The sequence below is a fragment of the Heptranchias perlo genome, chromosome 25, assembly GCF_035084215.1.
Source record: "Heptranchias perlo isolate sHepPer1 chromosome 25, sHepPer1.hap1, whole genome shotgun sequence".
Taxonomy (NCBI): domain Eukaryota; kingdom Metazoa; phylum Chordata; class Chondrichthyes; order Hexanchiformes; family Hexanchidae; genus Heptranchias; species Heptranchias perlo.
The window spans coordinates 10,887,370-10,903,030 of record NC_090349.1 but is presented as its reverse complement, the minus strand read 5'-3'; the positions used below and the strand labels follow the sequence as shown (position 1 = coordinate 10,903,030).

Sequence of the window (15,661 nt, the reverse complement as noted above, 5' to 3'; positions counted from 1 at the left end):
CAGGACCCAGAGATCAGCAGAACTAAAAATAGTCCAATGTAAATTCTCCAGTGTCCAGGGGATCCAATCTTTTAAAGCTAAGTATACGCCTACAAGGCAGCTTAATAATTTCCGATTGCACTCTGATCCCGTTAGCAAGATCTCTGTACAGGGACAGAGAAAGCTGGCAGCTTTTCTAATGAGAAACAAATGGGATTGTGGAGCTTGTCAGTACTAGTGTCATGAGATAAATGCACCCCACTATAGAACCGCCACGGGTAATTCTATTTTAGAATAAATTCTCCCAGCTTAGGGTGACTTTATTTTAGCTGGGAACTTTGTAGAAGAAGGAGTTTATTTTGAGGGAAGAGACTGTGTACAGACTGGATTTGTGATGGGGCGAGCCTGTTACGGCTGTAGATAATTTACGAATATACGAGAAAGAACATTCTGTGTTGTGATGCTTTTGATGGAGATGGTGATGTATTGCTTTCTCAGTAATGACATTGCCACCTTTATAATAACACCTAGGCATTACTCATGGCTCGGTAATAGCACTCTTGCCTCTGAGCCAGAAGCTTGTGGGTTCAAGCCCCATTCCAGAGACTTGACCACATAATCTAGGCTGGTCCTTCAGTACTGAGGGAATGCTACTCTGTAGGAGGTGCCATCTTTCAGATGAGATGTTAAACCGAGGCCCCGTCTGCCCCCTCAGGTGGATGCAAAAGATCCCACAGTACAATTCAAAGAAGAGCAGAGGAATTCTCCCTGGTGTCCTGACCGTCATCAACCAACATCACTAAAACAGATTATCTGGTCGTTATCACATTGCTGTTTGTGGGACCTTGTTGTGCGCAAATTGGCTGCCGCAATTCCTACATTACAACAATGACTACAGTTCACAAGTACTTCTTTGTATGTAAAGCGCTTTAAGACATCCTGAGGTCATGAAAGGTGCTTTATAAATGCAAGTTCTTTCTTTTTATTACTGAAGAACTGTGGTACTGCAGGTGCCTCGAATCCAGTTTGGAGCTGCAGCAGCTTGAGAATATCTCGGGCGGCCTCTGCAGCTTGTCTCCAATTCATTGTGAACCTTGGGCTGGTGCTGCTGCTCCTTATATTCACAGCAACTCGGTATTACCGAAAATGTTGTAAATGTGAATTGTGCTAATAACAGCGAAAAACAACAATTTAACTGCAACGCAAATGTTTTTCAGATTGAGTGCATGCATTCTCCTGACCTAGGAAATGATGTATTTCTTTTAAAAAATGTATTCTCGGGATGTGGGTGTCGCTAACAAGGATCATCATTTATTGCCCATTCCTAGTTCTCATGGATACAACTGAGCAGCTTGCTAGGCCACTTCAGACGGCAGTTAAGAATCAACCACATTGGTGTGGGACTGGAGTCATGGATACGCCAGACCGGTAGTACAGCAGGTTTCCTTCCCTAAAGGACATTAGTGAACCAATTGGGTTTTTATGACAATCCGACAGCGTCATGGTCACTTTTACTGATACCAGCTTTTTATTTCCAGATTTTTAAAGATGAATTCAAATTCTCAAACTGCCACGGTGGGATTTGAACTCACGTTCTCTGGATTATTGGTCCAGGCCAATTATATACAGTTGGTGGATAAAACCCAATTGCGGTTTGCTTGCTGCCACCCTGCTTGTAGTGAGCTGTGACTCAGCGCTGAGTGTGTCCTTTGCTTGAATTGACAGGAGTGTCCAAATATCTCACTACCAAGATCTCCAGCTCCAAACAGAAGAAGTTCAGCCTAGTGATGTTCATAGACACTCCGGGACTGGTGGATGGAGACATGAAGTACCCCTTTGATGTGAATAAAGTGTTCCTTTGGCTGGGTAAGGTTCTGGACTGGTTTAGTCTGGAGAAGTCAGAGAATAGTAACAAGGCAGCAGTTCAATTTGGGGTGATGTTTCAATGGATTGTCCTGGGTCTGGCAGTAGCCAGCCACCTCGATGCTGTTCAGCAGACAGGCAGCCCGTTCATTCTAGGCCTTGCTAGACCATATTGAGAATCTGTGGTCGATCCAGTGACCTGCTCCTTGCTGCCTGAAGTGCTCACTGATGAGTGTTTGTCTTAAGGTTCTGAGATCAGATAATCTCCTTGCTTAATCTCAGTTGTTTTCTTTCCAAAGGGAGGAGTTTCGGCAGCCAGTTTGAAGGTTTCTAATGAGTAATGACCATGTTTTTTAGTAGGGGATGTGGGGCGGGTCTTGTAGGCAAGGGAAGGGGAGAAGATTTTCTGCAATGAGAAGATCCAAAGCACTATGTGGCATGAGAGTCTCTACATGATTTTGAAATTACACTACCTGCCCCATATGGAGAGAGATCTCCACTGGCACACCAGAGCCAACTATGAGTCTGCCTCCCAAACTGTCGAACTCTTTCATCCTCTACCTCAGGTGCTCATGGCGCTGGGAGGGAGCTATATTTACATGATAAAATGGGGCCAGCAACAAGTGAGCAGCTGTCCATTGTGATCTTCAACTGCTGTAATAACATTTTAGTGTGACTAGAAATCATTTTACTATTGAACGGGTACAGTGTGTGTACCAATAGACATGTACACAGTAGGGTTGCCAACCCTCCAGGATTATCCTGGAGTCTCCAGGAATTGAAGAATGATCTCCAGGACACTGCTGCAAGCAACCAGGGAGAAAAATCATAAAAATTAAACAAAATTATGTTTTCTTTTCATTTTCTTAGAACACTTTCATTTATTAGCTATAAAAATATCGGAGATGGGGTAGAAAGGTTGTTTCATTAACAGTCAAGATTAATCCAGTTGGGTAACAAAGAGTCTGTTCCCTTTCCAATTGGCGTGAGAAGGCAGCGTGGACCACTACATTTTACCGATCTGTGAATATGGACCCCAAAATCTCTTTGGACCGCCACTGTTCCTGGCTTTTCACCGTTTAAAAAATACTCAGATCTATCCTTTTTTGTCCAAAATGGATGATCTCACACTTACCTGCGTTGAAATCCATCTGCCACAGTTTTGCCCACTCACTTAATCTATCAATGTCTCTTTGTAATTTTTTTGTTCCCATCTACACTACTTACTATGCCACCAATCTTTGTGTCATCGGCAAACTTGGATATATGACTCTGTATTGTGTGGATGGACCAATGGCGGGAGTGTGGGGGGACGGGACGGCTCAAGATGGGAGGTCATATGATGAAACCTCCAGGAATACACCCAACCAGAGTTGCCAACCCTAATACACAGCCAGACCCGTAGAGTATTGAAGTAAGAAAATGTGGTTTGTAAAAGAGCTTAAACCGATATACATAGTCGGTTAGGCTGCAGTTAGAATATTGCATCCCATTTTCAGCGCCTTATTTTAGTTACTTCCTCAAAAAATTCAATTAGATTCGTTAAACATGACCTACCCTTTACAAATCCATGTTGGCTCTCTCTAATCAGCTCAAATTTCTCTAAGTGCTCAGTCACTCTGTCCTGAAAGATAGATTCCAATAACTTCCCCACAACAGATGTTAGACTAACCGGTCTTTAATTTCCTCGTTTCTCTCTCTCACTTTTCTTACTTAATCAGTAAAAAGTATTTCCATTGATTGTTGAGTTGATAACTAGAGGGCATAAAGTTAAGATCATCGCTAAAAGATTAAGGGAGAGGTTAGGAGAAATATTTTTTTTGCAGAATTTTGTTAGGCCATGGAATTCCCTACCAGGAACAGTGGTGGAAACAGAATCCAAAATAACTTTTAAAAGGGAAGTAGATAAGTATTTGAAAAGAAAAAAAAGAAAAAGGTAAGGGAACAAGACAAAGTGGATAGGTTTTTCAGAGAGCCGGCACAGGTGCAATGGGCTGAATGGCCTTCTTTTGTGCTGTTAGGCTCTATGGTTCTTCCAGAATTGAAATTCAAAACACAGTTATCCTCCATTCAGTTTCTCTTCTACTCTTGTCCCAACATTGAACATTTCATTATATAAACTGCAGTTAGATTTCCAGTGCTTGGCGATACCAGGTTGCAAGTGACCGAATATCGCTCCAGCCCCTGAGCATCGATCCGCACAGATTCATCCCAACTTGCTCTTGTTGTTTGCCCAGGTGAACAAGCTGACCTCATCTTTGTTTTCTTTGACCCCATGGGTCAGGCCTTGTGCAAGCGGACGTTGAACATCGTGGAGAGGCTGAATGTGACATCTGGCAAGAAGATGCACTTATATCTGAGCAAGGCTGACGAGGCTGGAGGGACAACTGACAGACAGGTTGGTAACCTATTACATTTGGCCCTGAAATTCTACCTGGCTTTTCCCAGTTTCCTGCCGTAACTTCAATGATCGATTTGAGGAACCCCTGGTGAAATGGCATAAATGGCCACTTTCAGCCATTTACAGGATTTCTCTGGGAGTTCCACTGGTCTCCTGGCAAAGTTACAGCGGGAGACCTCCGTCGAATTTCAGGGCCTCTATTTGAGTAGTTTTGTTCGAAATTCATTCTTTGTTTATTCGAGGGTAGGACTTCGCTCCCCCAAATGGATGTGGCTGCCAGGTCAATTGAAATTTTCAAGACCACGATAGATAGATTTTTATTAGGTAAGGGTATCAAGGAATATGGCGGGTAAATGGAGTCAAGATACAGATCAGCCATGATCTGATTGAATGGCAAAACAGGCTCGAGGGGCTGAATGGCCTTCTCCTGCTCCTAATGTTCTTATGTAACAGCACAATCTGGGAGAGAGTTCCACTGGCAGGAGAAGTGATGTGTGAAGGGCCACTGCTGGTATTCTGCATTGATTGTATTGATACAGACTGTGGAGGTGCAGTTCCATATTATACAGAACATACAATTAACATACAAAAATATTTTTATAACACCACAAGCATGTCGGCCGGTAAAATCTCTCTGTTGCCAGACACATGTATGGTCCGTGATGTATTTGAATGTGATAATAAAGGGTTAATTCGTTTAAAGTGGTGATTCCTCAGTGATAATGTGTGAGATACCTGAGTAGTTTAACATTGGTGGAGAGCATCCTGATAGCTTACTTGGTAAAGGAAATGTTTAACTGAACCAGGAAGGTCTCGATTCCCACCCTCTGATGAGTTAGCTGGTCTCAGGCAGACTGGCAGAGGGGCAGTACAATTTGCCTCAGCATCCTTGGGTTTGGGAGAGGGAAAACTCAGCCAATGTTCCCATTCCTGATTGCTATCCAGTGACCACAGTGAATGTCGGGTGAGGACAAGGTCAATCTGTGGTGCCTTCCATAGTGGAATAGCCTGTCAGTGGTCAGTAGTTGGGTTTACCAATGAAGACTGGCTAGTTAGGTGAAATAGCAGATGGTGACCATCACCCATGAAACTGTACCCAGCGCCTTCAGGAGAGAAAGAGGGAGAAAGAATATTGGAAAAAAAAGAAAAGAACGTTGGTGAAGCTAACATCGTAACTGGTTTAGGGTCCTATAATAATTCTGATCAGCGTGTAAGAACACCCACTTTGTTCTCAATTGGCGCAGTGAGTGTGAGGTTTCACTATAGTGTGAGGCTTGCTGAGCACTCTAATCACTTCATGGACTGAGTGCACAGGTTGTTTTTCAGACCAACTGGTTAATTTTTCTCAGTTTCCCAGTGAGCTGAGAGGAAATTAAATTTTATTTCTTTCTGTACAGTGAGACCAGTGGCAGTTTAAGTTTCTATTGCTGTGGAATCAGCACTGCACCTCAGGCTATCTGAGGATGCAGAGAGGGTGGGGTGGGAAGTGTTGTGCCTGGTGCACAAAGATAGGGAGAAAGAGAAAGAGATAGCTGCATAGTGGAATACAGAAATGGTGGGGAAGGGATCGGTCTCCAATGTGATGATGCAGAGAAAGTGGGAGGGGAGTGTTGAGTGTAGAGATGGCGAGGAACACTGTGTTCAATTTAAATAAGTTGAAACATCACAAAGATCCTGCTGTCCTGTTGAAACAGCTTGACTTCCTAGAATAAACAGAGTGTGAGACTAGTGGCAGCCAGTTCCAGATGTTGTTTCACAGCTTGTGCCTGCGATAGTGAATTTAGAATGTCTCGCTCCTGTTAAAAAGGTCATAGATACATCTATATATACACAACTCTTTTTACCACAAGTGCCTATCATGCGACCATACATCAAGCTCCCATGTTCTGTCAAGTTTAGTTCCACTTCTGTTGAGCTTAACTTGCCAGTTGGATAATAATAATGAAAAGAAAACAAAATATTCAATTTCAATATTATCCTGTTTGTGATATTGGTACCAAGTAGGAACCAGATGTAGTTTCCTGATGAACATCAAATGTATCTTTTTGTTAGCTGATTGATTTATTTGATTGATTTTAGAAAGTGTTGATGCAGATAGTTCAAGAGTTATGTCGACGACCTGGGCTCAACAAATGTGGCTTTGAACTGCAGACCATCCACATCCCCAACTCAAAGAAGGTGAGCGTTCTGGACTCTCTGACCCTGTACACTCCCAACTCAAACATAGTAAGCACTCTCGCTATCCCAACCCTCTACATCCCCAACTCAAACATAGTAAGCACTCTCGACATCCCAACCCTCCACATCCCCAACTCAAACATAGTAAGCACTCTCGCTATCCCAACCCTCCACATCCCCAACTCAAAGAAATTGACCGCTCTCAAGATTCCAAAAATCTACAATCCCAACTCAAGAAGCACTCAGTCAATACACCAAGAAGGTAATCACCATCCACATACCCAAATTCACAAGAGGTAAGCTCTTCAACAATATGACCATCTGCATCCTCGACCTACTTCAGTGTGGAGACCAGTAAGAAGTCTCCACTAGGACACAGTGGGAATCCTACATACATATAAATCTTGGAATCTCACGGGGTGAAATAAATAGGACTGTTCCTGTAATGATGAGAAAGTCACCAATTACAGGAAGCTGGTAATCAGACTTGAGATTGTTTGCTGTTTACTCCCCATAGGATTTGATGAGACATGGGTTGCATACGTAGATAGCGGATTCAGCCTATGATAAATGCTTACTGGACTTTGGTGAGTCACACAATGCCTGCTATCATTTCACATGCTGACAAACCCCATTGTGTTAGTGTTGGGGGAGAAAGTTGAAATTTCCTGAGATCCTCATACCTACTCCCAAACCCGTGAAGAAATACTGAACCTGCTTTTAGCCCCGCTTGGGAACTATTTTTCATGCTTCTTTCCAATCCTGCTGTGCTACAAAAGAATCCCTGACAGCATAAGCCAGGAGTTGATTGTTCCCAAGCTGATGTCAAAATTGCCTTTGCCAATCCTGAGTTGGCTGCAGGCAGCTGCATGAGTCTGACACGCAATAAAAGAACAAGAGTTAACTCCATTCGGTGCCAGTAGCTTCAGGGAATTCTGTCCCTTTTTACCTCCCACCATACAACTCCTTTCCCCCCGGACTGATGTAAGATTTCAGCTCACGCTGTCGTGCCCACAATAATATGACAGTATTGATGTTACTAAGATGGCAGAGGTGGCATTGTTACTGTAATACTAAAATGTACATTTAAAACATTTTATGAAAGGGTTACTTCAACTTGCCTGTCAGCTGTTTCTCTTTCCTATCTCTCCTCTATATTGTCTATTTTAATTTAATTTTATATTATTACTTATCTTTATTCTATATTTACTCTATTTTGTATTATTTCTCACATATTTGTGTTCTAATTAGTAAACGTGCATGTTGTACTGTTCATGCAGCTGCCCACCATCCCTACTACTTGCATCACTAAAATCTGGTCTCCGATTGGCTAAAGAGAAAGTTCCAAGTTCCATTTTTTTCAACCAATCAAGAGCAAGGTCATTGAGTCTTGACCTGACCATGCAATTAGAGCTGAGTTTCTATTGTGGTCTTTGGGCTGGTAAAGAAAGTGTGCAAGGAATAACAATGGTGACCAGGGTGAGCAGGCGGGGTGGGCGGGGTACTGTCTGAGCATTTGCCCCCCCACCACTACCTTTCTTCTCTCTTTGGAAGTATCTGCCCATACCGCCCGGATGGCCTGACTGACGACAGGCTTGCGGGATGAGAGTACAGTACAAAAGGGAATTAAATATTAAATTACCTTTCTTGATGGATCAGTGCTACAGGATCTTTTGACATCCACTTTTACTAATGGAACAGGTAGGTGGGACCTCAGTTTAATGTCCCATCAGAAGCAATTTCTGACAATGCAGTATCCCTCATTACAATGCTGGAGTGTCAGCCCAGATTATTCTCCTGGAGTGGGGCTTAGACTCTGAGGCAAGAGTGCTACCAACAGAGCCAAGCTGACATTCCTGAGATTGTGTGTTTGAGGCGTAGAAGAGAAACACTAATATGGTCATTAAAAAGGGATTCTCACTATCCTTTTTAAAAAAAAAACTCCGCTGCAAACAATTACGATTAACTGCATTCTTTTATTTTGTCCCTGTCAGCTTTTAGTTCTTTTTGAAGAGGGTCCACGCACCTTTTATCCGAATGTAGTTTCTGCATATCCTTGTTTAATTCGGCGATGCACCAACTAAAGCTGAGAGGGTGGATGACTGATGTTCACCCACCTCTCTGCCAATCCCACTTTTGAGCCAGTCGATAGGAAATGCTTCAGATTTGTGCGATGACAACATGCCCTCCAATTTTCATTCCTCTGTGAACAGTGCTTGGCCTGTGCCCTGAGATTGACAGATTTTTGTTCGGTAAGGGTATCAAGCGATATGGAGCAAAGGAGGGTAAATGGAATTGAGGTAAATGGAATTGAGCCTGAATAGCCGACTCCTGTTCCTATGTGTTACCCCAGGCAGCTGGGATAAGATCCCAAAGTGGAATGGGGTATTGGCCTGAAGGAGTTATTGAACCTGATGTAGCTGAGCTAATATTACTGGAGGTGCAGTCATTAACTCATGGATGATGCAGCAGCTGTGTGTACTAATTCAGCTCTCTTCCAATTTCAATGACCCTTTCCACACTAAAACGCGCCTGATGATGTCATCAGCGTCACTGTTTAAATTGAAGTATTCAAATATTGATTAAAGTGGATAGGAGAAATTGGCAGAACATTGATGTTACTCAGGGTTCTCGGTAACTGATTTTTAAAGTAGTCCTGATAGTAAAATTCCCTCCTTAAGCTGGGTGTACTGATGGCAAGATTCCCACTTTAAAATACGATCCTGATCTCCATTTCAAACTAGGGACCCTGACGTTAAAGCTCCTTTTTTAATAGAGGGTGCTAATGATGAAATTCCTTTTGTAAGTGAGGTTCCTAATGATACGACTCACTCTGTAAAAGTAGGTTCTGGTTGTGAGATGCCCTCTGAAAATTCATACAATATCTTGCCTTGACGCATCGTGACTATGGACTCTAATCTTCAGAATGAGATAGGGACTTCGGGCAGCCCACAGAAATCTGTCAGGTAACTGGCTTCAATTCAGTCTGCTCTTCTACCAATTAATCTTTTTGTGGTGACATCTCACAGCCTGGATTTAATATCTGCTTCGATCTCTCGGACACTTCTGTTGCATGGGCAATAACTCTTAGTAGCCTAACGATCTCTCCTGCCTTCTGTTCTGGTGGCAGCTCGAGGCTGGCAGGCTGTTAATCATGTCACCTCACAAGTCACTGATGAAAGAAACTGCACTGTAAGGCAAGGCTGAGATTTAAAGCCGCAGAGGTGCGTTTTCAAAATCGACTTTATTTTCACTTGGAATTTTTGCTGTCACTGAGTGCTAGGGGAATAAAACATTTTTCAACCAGCGCTCACAGGTTGTATGGGTTAGAATCAGAGTAAAGCTCTTTCTGCACTGCGCCATCAAGCTCTCCAATTTCAGTTATAGTGCGGTTAGATTGAAAGTAAAGCTTGGAAGTACTTTACATAAAATTACATAGAATTTACAGCACAGAAAAAGGCCATTCGGCCCAACCCATCTATGCCAGTGTTTATGCACCACACGAGCCTCCTCCCCCTCCATTTACTTCATCTCCCCCTCCATTTACTTCATCTCCCCCTCCATTTACTTCATCTCCCCCTATCAAGATATCCTCCTCTTCATTTCTCCCTCATGTACTTATCTAACTATCTCTTAATTGCATCTATGCTAATCACCTCAACCACTCCATATGCTAGTGAGTTCCACATTCTCACCACTCTCTGCGTAAAGAAGTTTTTCCTGAATTCCTTATTGAATTTATTAGTGACTATCTTATATTTATGGCCCTTAGTTTTGGACTCTCACACACTTTATAAATAGCTGAAGTAAGGCTAAGATACATTGAAAGCAGCAAGTGATACTAAAATTGGTTGAAACCATCTTATTTCTTTAACTAGCTCCGTACCGATTAGTTGTTAGCACAGCTATTCCCCTTTAAAAACCCTCCACTTCAGAATGAGCTAACGCTGATGCAAATGAGCGCTGTAGAAAGAGTTTTACATCTAAGCTGTGCTACATCTGGTCTGGGGAGTGCTTGACGAGGCAGTGCAGGAGAAGCTTAACTCTGTTGCTAACCCATGATGTACCTGACCTAAATGTTGATGTTCCACAGCACTCACAGCTTTCAAGTTAGGAAGCAAGAACAAAAGGCGGCCCTAAAACTTTGGCAGGAGGTTGGCAGAAACCCCAGGAAAATGGCTGCAAACAGCCATCAATGCCGTTTCTCTTGGATTTCTGCTGTTTTCCCAGTTATGGCAGGAGATCAGAGAACCCCCATAGAATTTCCAGGCCATCATATATATTTATGTGATAGAGAAGCTTGCGATCATTAGGTTCACAGTAACTTAGGTTCATAAGTAACTTAGCCCAAAGTCCAGTTTCAAAACCTACCCGGTTCATATGAGTCAGTGCATTCATTCTGAAGTGCAGGGTTCTTAATGGGGACTAGTTGTGTTTGACATAAATTAACAACTAATCAGCACAGAGCTAATTAAAGAAATAAGACTGTTTCAACCTATTTTAGTATAACTTGCTGCTTTCAATGTATCTCAGACTTACTTCAGCTACTTATAAAATATTGGTAGCCGAAGTATTACTAGGTAGAGATAGTCAAACTTAATAATACCCAAACACATGATAGGAATGTTACCTAATTGCCAAAAAGGGAGAGAAAAGTTTCAGAAGTACTGATAAACATACCCTTCAGTTAAGTGATTTGAACTAGGGCTGCTTGTGAAAACGTTGGAATTTTGGCTTGTAAACTTTTTTTAACACAAGTTATGCAGTTCAGTCACATAGCATACGATGACAACGGCAATGCCATCCTACCCAGAATGCAATGCAGAAGAGCAATGATGATGTGAAAATAATATTAAAGGCTGAGTTTCTGTCACACATAGATCATCGAGGCCCAGAAGGAGATTTACATTTGTGAGTAAATTATAGTGTATCTTAAAATTAATATGTACATGAGGTATAACTCTGCCTGCCCCTCCCATTAGCCCAGATGTAAGATGTGGTATCAGACGTTTAATGCTGATACGTTAAAGGTTCCTATGATATTTAAATAATTCTTGTTGATGTAAGTAATTTGTTTGAAACCGTACATTGGGAATAGTTTAAAGACAAACAGTCTTGTGTTTCTTCATTTTTCCCTCACTGCGTGTGAAAGTTACGACAGATCATTTTCAGTAGGCTTGCGTTCCAGTCCCTCTGCGTCTCCATTGAAAGATTTAATCTGTTTTTTTTAAATAGCTTCTTTAAGTCTCTCAGGAGTAGCTTCTGTTCTCTAGCCGTCCCTATTGCCTCTCTGAGTGAGATTACCCAAGTAATGAGCTGAATCAATGCACTTTTAGTGCTATGGATTTATAACTGGGCCAAGGTTACCCCATACTCATTTTACACAGGACTCTTGCAGCTGTCTGAGAAAGGAGACGTTAATCCCATCAGTCTGGAGTAGGTTCAAGCCCAGATTGTTCAGACCCACTTTTCACAACCTTACTGACATTCTAAACGATGATCTTTAACTTCAGTGCATATGTTTTAAAACCAGCTAGCATGTCAGAGACTCTTGCTTCAAAGTACAACGAGTCAGACAGGACTTGTGATTTGTTTCAACTCTGAAGATTGAGTACACTGTATGAAAGTGTTAGACATAGAAATAAATGCATTTATCTGGAATTTTATGGGGCACAATATTTCCAAAAGTCAGAAGTGATAGGTTGGTAATGGAAGACCTGAGCAGAAGCTGTTTTACACTAAGTGGTCAATTCAATGGACATCCCTTCCCTGGTCATAGTCAAAGTGCTTAGAATTGTACTGTATTGATAACTAACACTCTTTCACCCAAAGTGATAAGAGCAGCTCTGAGCACAAAGGTAACTCCTGGAGCATCTTCAGAAAGTAAAGTTGCCTACTGACAGTAACGATTGAGCTTTGTGGAGATGTACCGCATGGTAGGTTGTTACATAAGGTTAAATCTCACGGGATCCAAGGTGAGGTAGCCAATTGGATACAAAATTGGATTGACGACAGAAGACAGAGGGTGGTTGTAGAGGGTTGTTTTTCAAACTGGAGGCCTGTGACCAGCGGTGTGCCTCAGGGATCGGTGCTGGGTCCGCTGTTATTTGTTATTTATATTAATGATTTGGATGAGAATTTAGGAGGCATGGTTAGTAAGTTTGCAGATGACACCAAGATTGGTGGCATTGTGGACAGTGAAGAAGGTTATCTAGGATTGCAACGGGATCTTGATAAATTGGGCCAGTGGGCCGATGAATGGCAGATGGAGTTTAATTTCGATAAATGTGAGGTGATGCATTTTGGTAGATCGAATCGGGCCAGGACCTACTCCGTTAATGGTAGGGCGTTGGGGAGAGTTATAGAACAAAGAGATCTAGGAGTACAGGTTCATAGCTCCTTGAAAGTGGAGTCACAGGTGGATAGGGTGGTGAAGAAGGCATTCAGCATGCTTGGTTTCATTGGTCAGAACATTGAATACAGGAGTTGGGATGTCTTGTTGAAGTTGTACAAGACATTAGTAAGGCCACACTTGGAATACTGTGTACAGTTCTGGTCACCCTATTATAGAAAGGATATTATTAAACTAGAAAGAGTGCAGAAAAGATTTACTAGGATGCTACCGGGACTTGATGGTTTGACTTATAGGGAGAGGTTGGATAGACTGGGACTTTTTTCCCTGGAGAGTAGGAGGTTAAGGGGTGATCTTATAGAAGTCTATAAAATAATGAGGGGCATAGATAAGGTCGATAGTCAAAATCTTTTCCCAAAGGTAGGGGAGTCTATAACGAGGGGACATAGATTTAAGGTGAGAGGGGAGAGATACATAAGGGCCCAGAGGGGCAATTTTTTCACTCAAAGGGTGGTGAGTGTCTGGAACGAGCTGCCAGAGGCAGTAGTAGAGGCGGGTACAATTTTGTCTTTTAAAAAGCATTTGGCCAGTTACATGGGTAAGATGGGTATAGAGGGATATGGGCCAAGTGCAGGCAATTGGGACTAGCTTAGTGGTATAAACTGGGCGACATGGACATGTTGGGCCGAAGGGCCTGTTTCCATGTTGTAACTTCTATGATTCTATGATTTGATGGTGAATCTTTATTTGCCTTTTCTGTTCCTCCACAGTCTGGTCACGGCATGAATCAGATTGGTGAAGTGTGCAAGACCATTGAGAAAACGATTAACGAAACTGTACAGAACACCCTGAACCAGCTGGAGAAGGACTGCAGCCTGATCACAGAGACTATTACCAACAAACTCACACAAGACAGGTAACTTTCTTGCACTTGATATTTCACAGCTCTTTGGTATCACTTGGCTTCTTCCATATGTTCAGTTGTTTAGATCCCGTCAACCTTCATTTTCTGCCGTTTTTCAAGAAGCAAGAATGTGAAAATTATGAGCTTAGGCTCTACATCTTATGCATTCATTTAATTAACAACTTGGTACTTATTCTGATTGGGTTGAGGAGGAGTAGGCGAAGTGTGTGATAATTGCAGCATTCAGCTGCAGAGTCCAAGTCTTCTGTTTCTTCTGGCCCAATAACTATAGTTCTCCAAGAAGGTCTTAAAGTCCAGCACATGCGGTTGAGGTATGAAGATTCCTTGGGCTGGCCAGGACTTGGATTAACTTTGACAAGGAATTTTAGTGATTCTTCTTAGGGTGTGGGGCTTTCCCGACAGTTCAGCTGGTTAAGACAACGAGTAGCTGAGCTGTACAGACCAGAGGGATTCCCGGATCAAGGGTTGTGCTGAACTCTCTGGTGTCAGTTGGAGCAATGGTAGGAGCACTGCACTTCATCTCAGCGCTTCTGGATTAAGGAGTGGAAAATCATCCAGAATTTCTGCCTCTGATCACTATCCAGTGACTTCTGCAGGAACGCAAAGCGTGCGGACCTAAAGTGAGGATAGGATCAGGCTCTGCTGTGATACCCATCCTCCACTGTGGTAGAATAGCCTGCTGCACTTAACGCACGCAGTCTGGCAAGCTGAGTGAGAGACCCTGTGTAACTGTATCCCAGCAAGGGTGCAACGCTGACAGAAGAAGAAGAGTGAACAGAAGCAAAATGGTGGGAAAAGGAGAAGGAAAGAAAAAAAGATGTAAGTACACGATTGAAGCAAACTTCTTCAGCTATGGAGTTTCTAATATATTAATAACTTGGGGTTGAACAATGTTAGACATTAAAATATGACAGTGCTGACCCATATGAGAGGGCTTTGCACTTCATAAGAATACAGAAGCAATATGACCAAGCTTAGAAAACATTGACTGTGGTCAATGAATCAGAATGCTTTTCGAAATAGACATAGTCAACTTTGAAAGCTCCCAAGAAAACCACTTACTCCCACAGCATGGGTGCACAGTGATAGCATTGATGATGTCATGTTTGGGGCCAGTGCTGCACATACGCAGGGATGATTCGTGGAAGTGAATATATGAGGTATAACCAAAATTCTTCATGGCAACGTATCAGTGTTTAATATTGGAAAACAATAACCATCTCTCCATAGTCCCTATTTAATTTAGAACCTGCTTAAGCCATTGTGCTCTATCACCCCTTCCCCTAGCATCTGCTCCAGAAGTCAGTTAGCTCTCCCAGATAAGAACACAGCAGCAACATCCACATTCCATCCAGATCTGGGCCATTGACTTTCACGGTCTAGTCAAGGTTCATGGATGTTCGTCTAGGTTGCCGATCTGCTGACCTGTATAATAAAAAGTGGAAAAGTTTCAGTGCCTGATACTGCCAAGTATTCAGCGAGCGGGTATTCTCATAATTGCTTTCAGCATTTGCCTATCTGATGTTTGAAACCTAGTTCCATGTGGGCACTCAAGCAGCCTCCCTGTTAGTCACAAAAGGTTGCCAGGAATTGCCCATTCCTCACTTCCTAAAGAGCACTTTTCTTCTGCAATTATTGATCAAAATAATCCATCCAGCTATTACAGCTCTTCTTCAATTGATACATTCTACCCAAATAAAATATGTGTCCTACCCTCCGTGGAGAACCAAGATTACTGTGCTGAGTAATAATCATAAATAAATCTAGTCGAAAAATAATTTAGAGAAAAATTCCTCCTCCCTTTAAGTCTTCCTATGCTGGGCACCATTCCCAGGCTGTGTGCGTAGTCAATCTGCTGAAAGGCCTCTGCCAAGGCTACTCTTGGGCCATCGTGAGGTTGGGGTCAGGTTGACTCCATTGTCTTGCCCTCCCTGTGAAGTGATGACTGATTTTCTCTCCGCTT

At 42.5% G+C, this 15,661-nt stretch overlaps 1 protein-coding gene across 2 annotated transcripts in view; it reads left to right on the top strand.

The window, feature by feature from the left end:
• Window positions 1-15,661, top strand: part of LOC137342011 (uncharacterized) — a 116,986-nt gene that overhangs the window by 80,136 nt on the left and 21,189 nt on the right. For both annotated transcript variants that reach the window (XM_068005590.1, XM_068005591.1), the window contains 4 exons: window positions 1,705-1,845; window positions 4,080-4,240; window positions 6,323-6,421; window positions 13,544-13,689. In XM_068005590.1, the coding sequence (XP_067861691.1) occupies window positions 1,705-1,845; window positions 4,080-4,240; window positions 6,323-6,421; window positions 13,544-13,689 (547 nt within the window). The remainder of the gene's footprint in view (window positions 1-1,704; window positions 1,846-4,079; window positions 4,241-6,322; window positions 6,422-13,543; window positions 13,690-15,661) is intronic.